This window comes from Leptonychotes weddellii, chromosome 16 (assembly GCF_054177405.1).
Source record: "Leptonychotes weddellii isolate Sample4059 chromosome 16, ASM5417740v2, whole genome shotgun sequence".
In the NCBI taxonomy this organism is placed as follows: Eukaryota; Metazoa; Chordata; class Mammalia; order Carnivora; family Phocidae; genus Leptonychotes; species Leptonychotes weddellii.
The window spans coordinates 12,005,445-12,020,368 of record NC_138384.1 but is presented as its reverse complement, the minus strand read 5'-3'; the positions used below and the strand labels follow the sequence as shown (position 1 = coordinate 12,020,368).

Sequence of the window (14,924 nt, the reverse complement as noted above, 5' to 3'; positions counted from 1 at the left end):
CTGTGACCTCCCAGACTCCCGGTAGGTTTCCCTCTGCCTCACCTCTCTGCCTTGTCCCTATTCTCCAAGCCATTGTCTCGTGATGAATAGTACTTTAAAAATATGGGCAAATGTTTAATGCTTGCAAGCTGTGTTCATTACTGATGTTGTGCTTGAGGGCCAGGCAGGCAGCCCAAGCAGGGCCGGGGCTCAGCAGAAGTGATGACGCCGCAGCCCTGCGAGGCAGCCGTCTGCCAGGCCCCCACTGGGCGCGGACGGGCACCGGGGAGGCAGAGGAGGAGCAGGGACTCAGGTTCTGGAAGTGGACTCTTCGGGGTCTGGATCCTCCCTCCGCCCCTGATCAGCTGTGTGCCTGGCAACGTGGTCCTCTCCGTGTGGAGTGATAGCCCCTGCCCCGCATGGCGTGAGGACTCAGCAAAATGCCCCAGGAGGACCCTGGGGCTGGGCCTCTGGAGACTCAAGGCCACCCGTGCAGGCCATTTCACGGGCTCGGGGTTGAAGTGAAAAGTGGGTGCCTCCCCCCCACCCTTACTACTCAGAAAGAGGAATCATCGTCCTGCTCAGGTACTCAGAGCCTTCCAGGCTGCGGCCCGGCTGACCTACCCAGATTCATCTTGCCCTGCCCCCTAAAATGCCCAGGACCCAGTGAGCCCACAGACGTGAGCTGCTGTCCTTTCCGTCACCCCTTGCCCATCCCGCGAGGGCCCGTGTAACCCCCTCAGCACGGTGCCTGGCGTGTGGTAAGAGCTCCCAGTGAGCTAGCTAATACTTCATTGTTCTTGCCTTCTGGAGGCTTCGTGACCCAGCACTCTGGGAATTGTTTTTCTTCTCGCCAAAGTTCGGGTGACCTTGGGACAGGATGGCAGAGGCTGGATAAGAGGAGACGAGGTGCAGCCCCTGCCTCCGAGGGTGGCCCGGCCGCAGGGGTGGGGGGCAGAACAGCCCCTCCAGCCTCTGCCCAGCAGCCTCCTGGGGTGGGGGAGACCGCCCTGCTGAAGCAAACGTCCAGAGCACAGTGGGGCTTGAGGCCAGCTGGAGGGTGTGCGCCCCCCACCGCCGCTCCTCTCTGAGGGGCCCTTTCCTGCCTTCTCTCCCTTCCGCTCTTCCAGTGGTTTAATTAGTGGAGCTTGGGGGCGGCTCCTCAGTGCAACGTGTCATGCCCATGTCCTGACAGCACGCGTTCAGGGGTCTCCTGAGCTAAGCCGGCCTCCCACGGCCCCTGGGCAGGGCAGCCGGGCCCTGGATGATGAGGGCGGAAGCGTAACATCTGGGAAGCCGCTCTCTGCGGACAGGCGTGCACAACAGGCCGGGGCTGCCCGGGGTGAGCAAAGGGGGTGTGCCGGAGCGGGGCGCAGGCATAGATCTGTGCCTTTGCCCAGTGTCTCCACGCGGTGACGTTCAGCAGTAGTTAGTGAGCAGCTACCCAGTGCCAGGCCCTCCTCATGAGGGTCACAGGCAGGGCCCTGCCCCTTGCAGCCCCCGTTCTGGAGGGAGAGACAGTGGGGACCCAGTAGACGAGTCTGTCACCCAGATGATCCAGGTAGTGAGAAACGCTCAGAAGGACACAGGACTTTCCTTAGCAAGGGCTGGTGGCAGGAGATGTGCACTGGACAGAGGCGTCCCCAGGGTCCAGGGTTGGAGCTCACACCTCCATGGCCAGAGGGGGCCGGCCGTGTGCGGGTCCCTCGGGAGAGCTTTCCAGGCCAGGGCAGAGGTCAGGAACGGAAGGAAAGCCCAAGGGGCCAGCATGTGGTGAGTGAAGGAGAAATCCTAAGAGCTGAGGTTAGAGAGAAGTGACCAGAAGATGCGAGATCCTAGAGACATGGTGAGGAGTTGCGGTTTGTTTAGATCCCGTGGGAAAGCTTCGGGGGCGGGGGGGTGGCGTGTTCTGATGAGCACTTTTCAGGGCTTGCGCCAGTGGGCAGTCCACTGGGAGGGTGGATTGTAGGGGTGAGAGAAGCAGCAGGGAGACCAGTGAGGAGACGGCTTGGCATTGACCAGAAGAGATGGCCACCACTTGCCGGGCTGGCAGGTGCACTGGAGGGAGAAGCCAGGGGTTCGAGGACGACTCCTTCCTTGGTTTGGGCGGAGCAGCTGGGTGGCTGGGACAGTGACACTGCTTCCTGAGATGGGAAGGCGGGGAGCCGGAGCGCTGTACCGTGGCCCTGCCGAATTTGCAGTGCCTGTCGGGCAGCCGCCAATCTAGAGATGGCCTTGAAAACCTGGCACCAGGCGCGACCGCCAAGAGAGGCGGACGAGAGAGAGAGCACGCGTGTGCAGGGCAACCGCAACACGAGAGGAGGAGCGGTCTCTGAGGGAGGGGAAAGCCAGGACGGTGTGCTGTCACTGGTGGCGAGAGAAGAGCATTTCTAGAAGACTCCACCATCCCTGACCTTCTGTAGTGCCATCAGTGTTACTGGGTTCTGAGGGACACCAGGAAGCCTTGGCACCCGCCTGTCCTCACCGGCACCACCCCCTGTGCTTACCCCTCCACACTTCCCCAGCTGTCCTCACGTGAGAGCACTGCCCCCGCCCGCTGGCTGCCACAGGGCCGTGTGCCCCGTGGTCCCTGGAGAGAGCTGCCTGGCAGAGCCTCAGCTGTTGGCCTCTGTCATGGAGACGGCAGCAGCTGCAGGCGACGGGCGTTTGTGACCATTTGTCAGAATGCTCCCCTTCCTCCCTGGCCTGCCCTTCTGGAACATTTCTATCCCACGGCCCTGGAGACAGGGCTTATCCAGGGGTGGGAGGCCCAGGAGGGGACAGAAAGTACTGTCTGTGCGCTGCAGAAAGCCAAGCTCCCTCCTATGAGCTGGCTGTCACCCCCACCCACGGCACCACCGGGGTACCCAGGGAGGGTCCCGTTAGCCATAGACTGTGCACCCCCCCATGAGTTGTCCCCAGTCGTGGCAGCTCTCCTCTGAGTAGCCCCCATTATGCAGGGGATTATAATCCCCAATTAGGAGGTGAAGAAATTGTGGCCCAGAGACGCTGGGGTCACACAGCTCGTCGGAAGATCCAGGCTCTGGGTGCACACAGGTGAGCCCGGGCGCCACCCAGGCGATGGCAGAGCCCATCCCACACCACCGTCCAGCCTCACCCCCCACCCCCCACCCCAACAGCCTTGTTTCCACTTCTCTGGTGCATTCTTGCCCGAGGCTGCTGGTTCCAGCTGGGCCTAGGCTGGGGATGGCCTGCCCACTGTTGGCACTTCGAGGTTTGGCCTCTCTATTACCAAATGCTCTGGGATTTTTCTGGAGCCGGGGGTGGGGAAGAATCTTCTGCTGTCTGGCCCCAAGGCATGGCTTGGGGAAGCAGGAAACCAGACCCTGATAAATGCAGAGTTTAGTACGAGTTCAGTGACCCGGGATAGCTACGTGTCCAGTATCTTGGCTCCAAATGTGGTTCATGTTGTCCGGCACACTAGACCTTTGTCCCCACAAGCCCATGTCCAAGTCTGTATACTTCCCAGGAGCAGAGATGCAGAGTCAGGCAGACAGACGTGCACCCGGATGGGAGACGGGGCAGGTTGGGGAGCTGGATGCGGAGCACCGTCAGTAGCTCAGTGGCCACACCCCGACAGGAAGGCCCCACCTGCCCACTCCTTGGCTTGGCCCTTCTCAGTTTGCAGGAGCCTTGGGATCCCTGGACTCCCGACAGGAAGGCCCACTTGTCCCCTCAAGGTTGGGCCTCCGTGGGCGCCATGGCAGAGGAGGGAGGTCAACAGGCTTCCTCCGAGCCTGTCCTTGAGACCTGCCTCTCACTGTTGACGTCATCTTGGCCCAGGGACCCTGGAAAATCTGCTTTTCTCCATTCTCTGGATTTCCTGTTTTCCTTTTTATAGAATGGAGACTCCTTTCCACAAAGCCTAAGCCTTATCCCTGCAGGACTTCCTAGAGGAGAGGTGGTGGCAAGAAGTGGCCCTAACTCATCCCGTGACCTCGGTCAAGTCACCTTGCCTCACTGCACCAGAGCTTCCCTACGTGAACAGCAGAGATAAAACTCAGGGTTGTCAGAGGGGCGGTCCATCCCACAAGCACCTACTGAGCCCCTGTGGCCAGCAGGCACCACGCGCTCCAGTGGGTGGGGGGGTGGGCCAGGCACGGGCGGCACAGCTATGAACGACACACACAGGTTCCTGAGCCCAGGGGGGCGGGCAGGGGACAGTACGTCAATGACCAGTGCGTGTGTTATTTGTCACATGAAGACCGTCTCTATCCAAAAAAGTAAAGGCGGGAAGGGGTAGGGAGTACCTCGGCACGTGGGGGACGTTGCTGTGGCACGCGGGAGATGGGGGCTTCTGTGGCGACAGTGGTAGGCAGAGGCCCACTGTTTCTTTAGAATTCCACTGTGGGGGGGCGCCTGGGTGGCTCAGATGGTTAAGCGTCTGCCTTCGGCTCAGGTCATGATCCCGGGGTCCTGGGATCGAGTCCCACATCGGGCTCCCTGCTAGGTGGGGAGCCTGCTTCTCCCTCTGCCTCTGCCTCTCTCTCTCTCTCTCTCTCTCTCTGACTCTCATGAATAAATAAATAAAACATTTAAAAAAAAAAAAAAAGAATTCCACTGTGGGGCCTGGGGCAGGGGAGGGAGGTCAGTCCAGCCTGTGGTGCTCCAGAGTTGCTGGGCCAGAGTGAGCAGCGCTGGGAGGCTTGGGGCCAGGCCCGCTGTGAGCAGCACCCCACCGTCCCCCGCAGGCCTGAGAGCTGGGGTCCCAGGCCAAACCCAGGAAGGAGCGGATTTCGTCAGGACACTGCAAGACCAGGGAGAGGCTTCCTAGGTTAAGCCCAGAGGTTTCTGTAACCTCCTCTCCGCCTGCTTTCCAGGCAACTCTGCCTCCTGCTAAACGCGGAGAACATCTTCCACTCGATGGCAGACATCCTGCTCCAAGAGGAGGACCTCAAGTTCGCCTCCACCATGGTTCACACCCTCAACACCATCCTGCTCACCTCCACAGAGCTCTTCCAACTGAGGAACCAGCTCAAGGACCTGAAGACTCTGGTACTCCGCGTCCACGGGCTCGGGCCCCGGGTTTGGTCCTGTGCACGCACGCACGGGCGCACAGCCGCGCTAGGCCACCCCTCGCCCCAGGAGGCTCCCGGGGGGAGACAGGATGGAATCTGAGATGTCCGGGTCCAGTGTAAACTGCGGACTCCCCTGGCTTGCTGCTCGGTGCCAACCAAGGCAGTAAGTCGGAGCCGCTTTGCTGGGAGCCACCCGCTGCGGAGATCTCTGCCCGCGGAAGGCTCTGGACTCTACTCCAGGGTCCACGTGCCCTCCCTGGGCCACCGAAGTCCATGCATTTTACACTTGTTGACACCCCACCCCCCACCCGCACACCGAGCGGATTGGCTTCTGGGACCGAGTGGCTCACGCCTGCTGGGCCATGCCGCCCTGTGTGAGTCAGGCTTCTGGGGTGTAATGTTGCCAGACGTCAGGGATTATTGCTGTCCCTACCCTTCTCCTCGGCCCTGGCCTTTCCCTCGGTCAGTTGAACACATTTGTCTCACAAGGCCAGGGTGTCCTAAGCCAGGGTGTCACAGTGCTGCCTGGCCCAGGCTCTGGATAAGGACCCAGTGGGGCTGGTCAGAGAGAGCAGGGGGCTGCTCACTGTTCTGCCATCCTGCTATGGGGGGACACCAGTCAAGGGCCGAGCTTCCGAGGGCCTCTGGAAGTGGTGGTGGTTTCATTCCCCAATGTGGGCTGTGATCTCCCCCGCTCAGACCCTGCCTCTGCTCTCTCTCAGGGAGTCTCAAGGACATCCCAGCCTGCTTCAGGGCATCTGGGGCCAGGCAGCTCAGACTGATCCAGGCCACACCTCCGCCTTCTTCCTGTGGTTCTTCCCAGACAGTCGCAGAGGACTTAAGAATTTTCCTCAGGGCATGGGCTCCCTGGGTGTGGGCTCAGCTCCTGGGCGGGTTCCTGAGCACCAGGTGGGCTGCCGAGGAGGGAGGAGCTGTGGCGTCTCAGAATGAGACAGGATGCTGGCCGGGGAGAGCCCAAGCCCTGAGGGAGCCTCCTCCCTGCCCAGAGCCCCGCCCTCCCAGCCCCACGGGCTCCGGGACCACGGGCGTTCTGGAGAGGACGATTACGGTTGCCGAGGATAGGCTCACGCCTGACCAGGCCCTCACAGCCACCACCACGTGGCTCTGTGGGACTGGGGGTGATGACAGGGTCTGAGGAGCTGTCAGCGTTTCCTTTGTGACGGCTTGTGCCCAGCGGGGCTGCCAAACACAGCCCCGGGTGCTGAGCTGGCCCCCCAGCACCCCGCAAGGGCCCCTGGAGCTCAGGCCCCTTGTGGATCCCGCGTGGGAAGGAGTGGGGGCTGTGTCAACTGCTCATACCTCTTCCCCATCAGGAGAGCCAGAACCTCTTCTGCTGCCTGTACCGCTCCTGGTGCCACAACCCCGTCACAACGGTGTCCCTGTGCTTCCTCACCCAGAACTACCGGCACGCCTATGACCTCATCCAGAAGTTGTATCCTTCCCGTCCAGCCGCTGAGGGACAGTGGAGCGGGGGGGGGGCGAGTGCTCCCTTTCCGCCCAGGTGGTGGGCCCAACTGCCACACTCCCGCCCCATCCCCCTGCTCGGCCTCCAGGCCCCGTGACCTCAGGACCTTGGAGGGCGCCGAGAGGTGTGTATTGGAGAGGTGCTGTTGGCAGCAGACAGGGTCATCTGGATCTCGGGGCGGGGAGCTGCCCTGGCGGAACCTTGTAAGCCAGGGATCGAGGCTGAGGGGTGCTGATGGGGCCATGTAGGTCAGGGTGCCCCAGAGCGGGGGCAGGGAGAGGCCCCGGGAATCGGGAAGGCACATGGACTGCAGTGGGTGGACCTAGGTGTGAGGCCTGCGGGCTTGAGCTCTGGTGTTCGCAGCATTGCTGGTGAGGAGCTCAGGGACCTTGTGGGGCCACAGAGCCAGAGGGAGCCCAGGTTGGCAGTGACAGAGGGGAGAAGCAGGCGGGGTGAGAGGCCTGAGCCAGAGACAAGACCCACAGCACGCCTCAGGGCCTGTGAAAGGCATCCAGGGGCTGATTGGTCACAGTCCTTAGAACACTGAAGCAAACCAGCTTCCTCTGTGAATGCCTGGCATGTGACCCTGGATCAAAGAGCTACTTAGGATGCAAAATGAGCCTCCTTTCCCGATGGGACCAGGAGTTGGGGGTAAGGAGAGAGGGGCCCTGAGGTTCCTCTGTGGAGGCTCAGTGTAGCCTTGCCTCGCTCCCTGAGAGGTGCCTGCTCTTCTTCTACAACCTAGATTTGCTTTCCTCGGCACACACACACACTTGCCGAAGCCCTGACCTTGGCCCTCCTGACAGGTGTCCACCCAGGCAGGAACCGGGACCTTTCCGGCTCAGCCTCCCCCTGCTCCCTTCCCCCTCCCCCCGCCCCCAGGCTGCAGGGCTGAGATAAGAGCCTTTCAGAGCCAGGAGGGCGCAGAGGAGAGAGCCCCGGAGCAGAAGCGGAGTGCCCCGCACGGGGACACCTGTGCCATTTTTCGTTTAGAGGGACAGAGAGGCGAAGAGGCAGATAGGCTGATGTCCTCTGTGTACCTTCGTGCCTAGCCAGAGCAGGTTCTGCTTCTGAAGCCAGGGCCCCGGGGGGAAGAACACGTGTTCCCAGCCCCTGGGTCCCAGCTCCCCGGTTGCCCCCACCCCAACAGAGGCCCCCCACAGAGACGGGCTGTCGTGGCCCAGGGGTCAGACTTTCCTTGACCACCCACCCAGCGGGGACCTGGAGGTCACGGTGGATTTCCTCACAGAGGTGGATAAACTTGTGCAGCTGATCGAGTGCCCCATCTTCACATGTAAGAGCCCAGCTTCCGGCCATTCTACCCTGCCTCTGGGAGGGGGCAGGGAGCGCACACACACACACACACACACACCCCGGGGGTGTTTCCTAGAACGTCAAGAACGGAAGGCTGGGAATGACAGGGCTGAGGGGTCCAGTCCAGTGGGACTGGGATGGGTGGCATCAAGACGGACGCCCAAAGGTGGGTCTCGTGGACACAGGCCGGTGGGTGGCAAACCCCCCCCCCCCCGAAGGTGAGTAACATCCCTGCCAGGGGGACCAGAGCAACCGGCCCAGAGCTGTTTCCAGCCCCCCTGCAAGCCCGGGCTCTCAGAAGCTGTGGGGCCCCGTGGGCCCACCTGCAGGGGCTTCTCTGTGCCCGGGAGCCACGGCCTCCTGTCTCTGCAAGGCAGAGTTGGCGTTTGCGGGAGCAGCTGGGCAGGAGTTGCTGGATCGTAACATCCAGGCTGAATGTGCAGAAGTGGCCGCGGGCTGGGGCGAGCACAGCTCTTGGCGCCTCCGCACCTGCAGTGCTTGCTCTCCAGAGCAGGCAGCCGGCTGAATAAAACTCCGGCGCTTACAGTAAGGTCGGGAAGCAGGGAGGCAGCCCTGCCGGTGGCCTCCTTCCTGCCCAGCTGGTCGGCCTGGCCCCCTGCTCTCTGGCAGCACCTCTGACCCGCCCGAGCCTCTGCACGCAGCCAGGCTCCACGGTGTTAGAGGCCCAGGAGGGAGACCCTGTTCCCAGCACAGTGCATGGAAGCCTGTCCCACGTGGTCCCCTGGCCTGACCTCTCACTTCCCCAAGGGCCTCCTGGGGCAGCCAGGCACACCCTCTCCTGAGGTCAGATCCAGCCTGACCCTGGAGAAGCCACAGGCGCCCACTGACTAGGCCCAGGGCTTTGTGGGGGTGACCGCAGCAGATTCACCCCGGTCCTGCTCAGCACCCATCCCACTCCTGGCTTGCCTGGCCCCCCCTTGGGGCCCAGAGTGGGGACTGGACTGGAACAGGCCCACGCTGCTGCTGGAGTGGCCAGGCCCACGGAGGACTGCGCAGGTCTCCACTGGTGGCTCCTCCCCCCTGGGGCAAGAAGAGGGTTTGGGGGGCAGGGGGGTGCCCTGCTGCTGTGGCTCCAGCTTCAGCCCAGACCCCCGCACGGCTGCTGCTGCCGGGGTCACGTGGCCTCTCCGGACGTTTGTGGCACGTTCTCCAGAAGGCCAGAGCCAGTGACTCCCAGAGGGGCTCGGAGGAGGGAAGCGGGGGCCTGTTGAATTGGGACAGGTGCTGGGCAGGCCCAGGGGCGCCTCTCCCATCCAGGGGGCTGCTGACACAGCTGGGTATCTGAGGTGGCTTTCCGAAAGCCCCTACCAACGCCCCTGAGCTTGGCGTGTGTGCAGCCCCGCACACAAGTGCTCTTCCATCCCGCGCTCCCTGAAAGCTGTCCTGAGCCCGTCTTTCCCGCCCGCTCACCCTGTTTCTAGCCCTCTCATGCTGGCACGTGCCGAGCAGCCCGGGGGGGTCTGTTACGCTCCAGGCCCCGGGGCCCCCTCCTTAGCAGGCTGCGGTGAGCCTAGGAGCTCGGGGCCCGGCAGCAGCCTGGCGCGCGTCAGGCCGAGGGCCCTCTCAGGACAGACAGGCAGCAGGAAAGAGGCCTGATGTCGCGGGGACAGCTGAGGCGCCGCTGGCGGGGTGGGGGGGTGCTGACCCCTGCCCTCTGGCCTCCGCCCTCCCGCAGATCTGCGCCTGCAGCTCCTGGACGTGAGGAACAACCCGTACCTGATCAAGGCCCTCTACGGCCTGCTCATGCTGCTGCCGCAGTGCAGCGCCTTCCAGCTGCTCTCGCACCGGCTGCAGTGCGTGCCCAAGCCCGAGCTGCTCCAGGCCGGGTGAGTGCCTCCGGGGGGCGGGGCTGCCCGGAGGGGTCTCCCTCGCCTCGGAATCACGTCCCTCTGGCACTGCGGACACGGGCCCGCCCCACCACCACTGGCCCTCGGGCGTCGCGGCGCACCGGGTCGGGGGCTTCTGGGAGTGTTTACAAGGTGGCGGGGCCTAGCGATGGCTTCCGCAAGCAGTCGGGGTTGAGTTAGTCAAAAATAAGAGGGCATTGCCACAGTCACCCAGACGGATGCCCCTGGAGAGAAACCGCGGGCAGAGGTGGAGGAGGAGTCACGTCCTAGGTCAGAGACGGCGCCCAGTACCGCACAGATAGGCGTGAGAGCCAGGCCTCAGGTGGCCCTCCCCTCCGTCTATGGCAGAGGTTCCAACCTGGGCCTCAGAGAGACCCCAGGCTCACTGGGACCTTCCCAAGCCCGTCCCGGGTCGGGCGAGAGGCAGGGTGCATCCATGGCTACCCTGCTTGAGTCCTGCCCGTGGGAAGAGCAGGTCCCGGGCACACCTCCACCACGAGTCCCAGCATGGCAGCCTCCGGGCAGGAGGGCTGCGGCCCCGGGGCGGGGTGGTGGGGGAGGGGGGGTCCAGCCAGGCTCCCACCCCAAACCCACTGCTGGCCCGGCCCCCAGAGCCTGTTGGGCTGTGTCTATATTTGGTAACCCTTGGAGGCTTTGCCTCATCCACAGGCATTTGGCATCCGAGATGGAAAATTTCACTTGTCAGGTCGCCATGGAAACAAGCAGAGCCACTGAGAAGATTTACGCTGAATGGAGCGCACCCAGCTTGCATCAGATGCCCTGTGTGTCTAGAATTCCCTCCCAGGCTGTTGGAGCCACTTGGCAGGCCTGGCACCTCACTCCCGCGAAGGGCCTCGGGCTTGGGCCCTTGGGACTGATGCAGGCAGGACTTGAAATGGGCCTGCCTGACGCTCAAGGCCCCGGACCCAAGCCCCTGTGCCCTCCATAGCACTGGGTTTAGGCTCCCACCACCCCTCCCATCCGGCTTGGCCTCTCCAGAGGCTGGGTGGGGGCCACCTGACAGGTTGTCTACCCTAGGCTGGCTGGAGGGGCTGGAGCCCCCAGCAGGTGTGGCCCCCAGGCCAAGGCCCGGCTCCTGCCTACTCCACCCCTCTTCCCAGACAGCAGTGCTCTCAGCGGCAGAGCTAGGCACTGTCCCAGCTGCTCATAGTGATGCCCAGGTAGTCCTCAGGGGAGCAGGGAGTTGGGCTTGCCCTTGGATTCCCTTAGCCAGAATACCTCCGGCTTCTGGGACTCAGAGGCCCTGAAGCCACACCGTAGCCTCCCTGGCCTGGCCTCTGCACCAGCCTTGCCAGTGTCCAGTGGGTGTTAGGGTCACCCTGGCAGGCAATTAGGAGGAAAGGTGCAGCTGGAGAAGTGAGGAGGAGGAGGCAGGAAGGGCTGCTTCCCTGTGACCTTTGGTTCTGGTCCCCACCCCCACCCCCAACCAGCCTGCCTTCTTGAAGGAGGCCTCTGGGCCAGGCCACAGACCCTGCGCTGCTAAGGGCCATCCCCCTGCCAGAGCTCTGCCCAAGACGTCTCCTTGGCGGGTGGGGGGCGTGGATGTAAAGCTCCTGCAGGCTCCAGGCCCAGGTACAAGTTTGTAGAGGGAAGTTGAGGAAAAAGGGTTCTCCCTGAGCTTCCTTTTTTTTTTTTTTTATTCTTATGTTAATCCCCATACATTATCTCCCTGAGCTTCCTATGGTCAGAGTCAAGGGAGTCTTGGGCCAAGGGGTTGAGACCTCTGGGTTCTCAGGTCAGTGAGCAGGTCACAGGCCTGGACTAGGATCTGGTCCAAGCTCAGCTAAGGATTTGCTCTGTGACCTCAGATCCCTCCCTTGGCTCTCGATTTCTTCATTAGTAAATGAGCCTTTGGGCTAAATGGATGCTTGAGGCTCTCCCCAGCCTTCAAGGCCCCGGGTGCCCAGCTTTGCAGGGACTCAGGAAGAGCCGGCACAGATAGGGGCAGGGAGACATTGGGTGGGGATGGGGCCCCAGGAACAGCTGGGGGAGGGGTCAGATTGCAAGCTTGGGCACAGAGGGACAGCTCACGCCCTGGAGAGGGAGATGGGGACAGTCTCAGCCCTGGGAGGGGCAGGCAGCTGGAAGACAGCTTTGGGTTGCCTGCCTAACAGGCCTGCAAGCTGGGAACAGCTGGGGGGGGGGTCTGCACCCCTCACCCATCCCTCATTCCATGTGCTTCAGGCGCCAGCAGGCCTAGGAGACCCTGGCCCCGCTCAGGCTTCCACGCCACTCCCCAGACACCATCTCTGTGAGGCAGGAGGGATCCTCTGAAGCAAACGCTGGTGACAGGTGCACGGGTGGGGCGGCAGCAGAGAGGGCCGGCTTCGGGTTCTGGAATCCCATCTCTGCTGCTGGTGGGGTGTCCCCCAGCCACGGACTGCCTGTGGGGTGTCGTAAACAGAACATGAAGGGCTGGAGCAGCAAGAGGAGCCCCGGCCTGCATGCTGGGTCGGGGGGGGCACGCTCCTCCCCACTCGAAAGACTTCAGGCCAGGAGGGGTCCAGGGGGAGGCCGAGCCACTGAAGGCCCCAGAGAGTGCAAGGTGTGGCCACTCCTCCCCGCCCCCACACACTCCCTGAGCCACGTCCCGTGCAGATCGCCCGGGCTTGCTGCCGCTGCTGGCGTCTCCACAGACACCCCTCATCTCGGGGCTACTCGGGACCTAACGCCTGGCCTGCCATTTGTGTCGAGGGCCACAGCGTACAGAGACCCACGCACGCCCAGCGACGTACTGCAGTGTCCTGTCTGGGCGCGCGTATCCGGGCCCACAGGTCTCTCCCGCATCTCGGCCCGCTGCCCCAGGGCAGCACTTGGCCGCTCCCTGGCTAGAGCTCTAAGCTGTAGGGTGTCCCTCGGCGTCCCCAGAAGCCCAGGTTACTCTCTCAGGGTGGTGGCATCTGGACCACAGAGCTACTGTGACAGGGAGGCCCCTTCCCCGTTCCCAGGGGAGCTGAATACCGCGGCCGGAGTTCAGAATGCTGCCCCCAGTCTGGCCCTCCTAGAGCCGGCCCCACTTGGCTCCTGGCCCAGGAAAGCCAACGGCCAAGCCACCGTGCAAGGTGCCTTCCGGTGGTGCATCTTCAGCAGGAAGGGAACACACTGAGTAGGGGTGCAGGGGGCCGCCTCCGAGCTCCAGCTCCATCCTGACCACCGGAAGGGTTCCCACCGCCCCTGGTCCTGCCCCAGCAGCCAGGTGGCTGGTCAGAGATGCCTCTCAGGGGCCAAGCTCACTGGTGAGGGTTTCCATCGCTTCCCGCAAAGTGGACTGAGCCACGGATGTAGGGGCAGGCCTCGAGCTGCTGGGCCCTGGCTGGTCTCGCCTCAGAGGGACAGAGTTGTAGCCACCGTGGCTGCCCCTCAGGCTGGGGCTGGGCACAGGCTAAGCTCTGGCGTGTTGAATCTGAAGGAATCCTCACAACCACCCCATGGGGCGGCTCCTGTGGCGGTCCCTCTTTACAGATAAGGAAACAGCCACGGGTCCAAGCTCAAATGGCTAGGAAGTGGTCGTATTACAGTTGGATCCACGCTTGTCTAGCTCCTGTGCTCAGCTGTTGTGCTCTCCACTGGGGTCTCTCCATGAACTCAGGGGGTCCAAGGATTCTCATGAACAGCCCACAGCCTTCATGGGACCCCCTTCCCAGGGCCACGAGGCCTCAGGGGCTAGAAGCAAATACTTCTCCAGCCCACGCAGATCTGTTTCCTAAGCCAGTGAGGTTCAGCAGAGAGGAGCAGACTTTCATGAGATTCTCTGGAGGGGCGGTTAGAAACAGGGCAGGGCCCCAGGGGATCTAGTCCCTGGGGCAAGCTGAGCAGGGCTACTACCCTGCACAACTCGGGAGCGTCGGGCACAACCTGTGCAGCTGTACAGAGCAGCTGGGGAGTGGTAACAACAGGAATTAAAGGAACCGTCAGCATGCCCGGTGGTGAAACCAGCTCTCCTTCCCCAGGGGCAGGGAATGACCCCACCTGGACCCCAGCACTCAAAATTCAATGTCCTGACAAGCTGAAGGCCCAGGAGAGACTCTTCAGCAGTAGACAATCCCTGTTGTCTGCAGTCCTGCCCCAGAGAAAGGGCCAGGCTGCCTCCTCCCCCTTCTCCCTGGACCCTGTTCCAGGCCCCAGCTGGCTTCCTGGCTGGCTGCTAGCCCTGGCTTTCACCCCAAAGGGAGCCAGTCGTAAACAGGAAATGCTTCCCGATGCGATGCCTGCCGTGGGCCCCATCGCCAGCCCAAAGACTGAAGACCATGTCCAAGCAGCAGTGTTGACTGGTCCCAGCCACTGACGGGGAGGGGATGTTCTCGGGGCTCCCCTACTTTGGGGCTGACCGTTGGGCCAGGGGTACCGGGCCTGAGGCAGACAGACTCCCCAAGGTTGAGCTCCGTGAGCCTGTGGGCCTGCCCTGACCCCCTGCCCTCCTATGCCTGGTGCCGCCTGCCCCCCAGCTCCCTCCCGTGTGTGCCGAGACTGATGCTGAGCCCTTCCTTCCCCAGAGACAGTCCGCCGGCAGCCCCCAAGTCACAAAAAGCAGATTCCCCCAGCATCGACTACGCAGAGCTGCTGCAGCACTTCGAGAAGGTCCAGAAGAAGCACCTGGAAGTGAGGCACCAGCGGAGCGGGCGCGGGGATCACCTGGACCGGAGGGTTGTCCTCTGACAGGCCTGGCATGGAGAAGGGCCCAAGGAGTGGCCCCATGGAGCATTCAGGGTCTTCAGGCCCCCTCCCTGAGGAGCTCAAAGACCTGCCTCGAGGGCAGGGGCTGGGCCTGGCCACCAGCGCGGGGTGGGGGCACAGAGGCCGTCCACCCAAGCTCTTCTCATAGCCCAGCCCCCCCCCTGGGCCCCCAGTGCTGTCAGCTGCACCCTGGCCTTCAGACAGAGCTGGCTTCCCACCAGGGTGGGGCCAAAGCCCCAGACACCACCCACTCTCTGGAACCGGTCTCTTTCTGATACCCTCTTGTCGAAGAGCTTGTGCTCTCGGGCCCACCAGAGCTCCGCTCTGTGCTGACGCGCGTACATAGGAGTACATGTACCTGTCTGCGGACAGGGGCCAGCACGGAAGTCCGTGTGAATGACACGCCCCCTGCCCCAATAAAGAAATGACGGAAAACCCTCCACCGCACCTGCTCTCTGCCTGCCTGATGCCCACAGCTGCTCCGGGACCCTGTGGCCCGTCCTGGAGCGCTGCTCGTGGCGGCCCCAGGGAGGGCTGGCTGCC

The 14,924-nt window shown here is 63.0% G+C and overlaps 1 protein-coding gene across 1 annotated transcript; it reads left to right on the top strand.

The window, feature by feature from the left end:
- Nucleotides 1-4,786: 4,786 nt before the first annotated feature.
- LOC102749511 (protein VAC14 homolog) lies at nucleotides 4,787-14,821 on the top strand. The gene is made up of 5 exons (XM_081806372.1): nucleotides 4,787-4,995; nucleotides 6,353-6,471; nucleotides 7,719-7,798; nucleotides 9,515-9,665; nucleotides 14,201-14,821. Exons 1-5 carry the CDS (start codon nucleotides 4,864-4,866, stop codon nucleotides 14,361-14,363), a joined length of 645 nt encoding a protein of 214 aa, XP_081662498.1. The 5' UTR covers nucleotides 4,787-4,863; the 3' UTR covers nucleotides 14,364-14,821.
- Nucleotides 14,822-14,924: the final 103 nt, after the last annotated feature.

Bases quoted from the DNA above. Each gene is read 5' to 3' on its own strand.
- LOC102749511 (XM_081806372.1), top strand. From the start codon at position 4,864: ATGGCAGACATCCTGCTCCAAGAGGAGGACCTCAAGTTCGCCTCCACC. The intron at 6,472-7,718 runs GTATCCTTCCCG...CCACCCACCCAG, and splicing joins TATGACCTCATCCAGAAGTT to CGGGGACCTGGAGGTCACGG. The intron at 9,666-14,200 runs GTGAGTGCCTCC...TTCCTTCCCCAG, and splicing joins CCCGAGCTGCTCCAGGCCGG to AGACAGTCCGCCGGCAGCCC.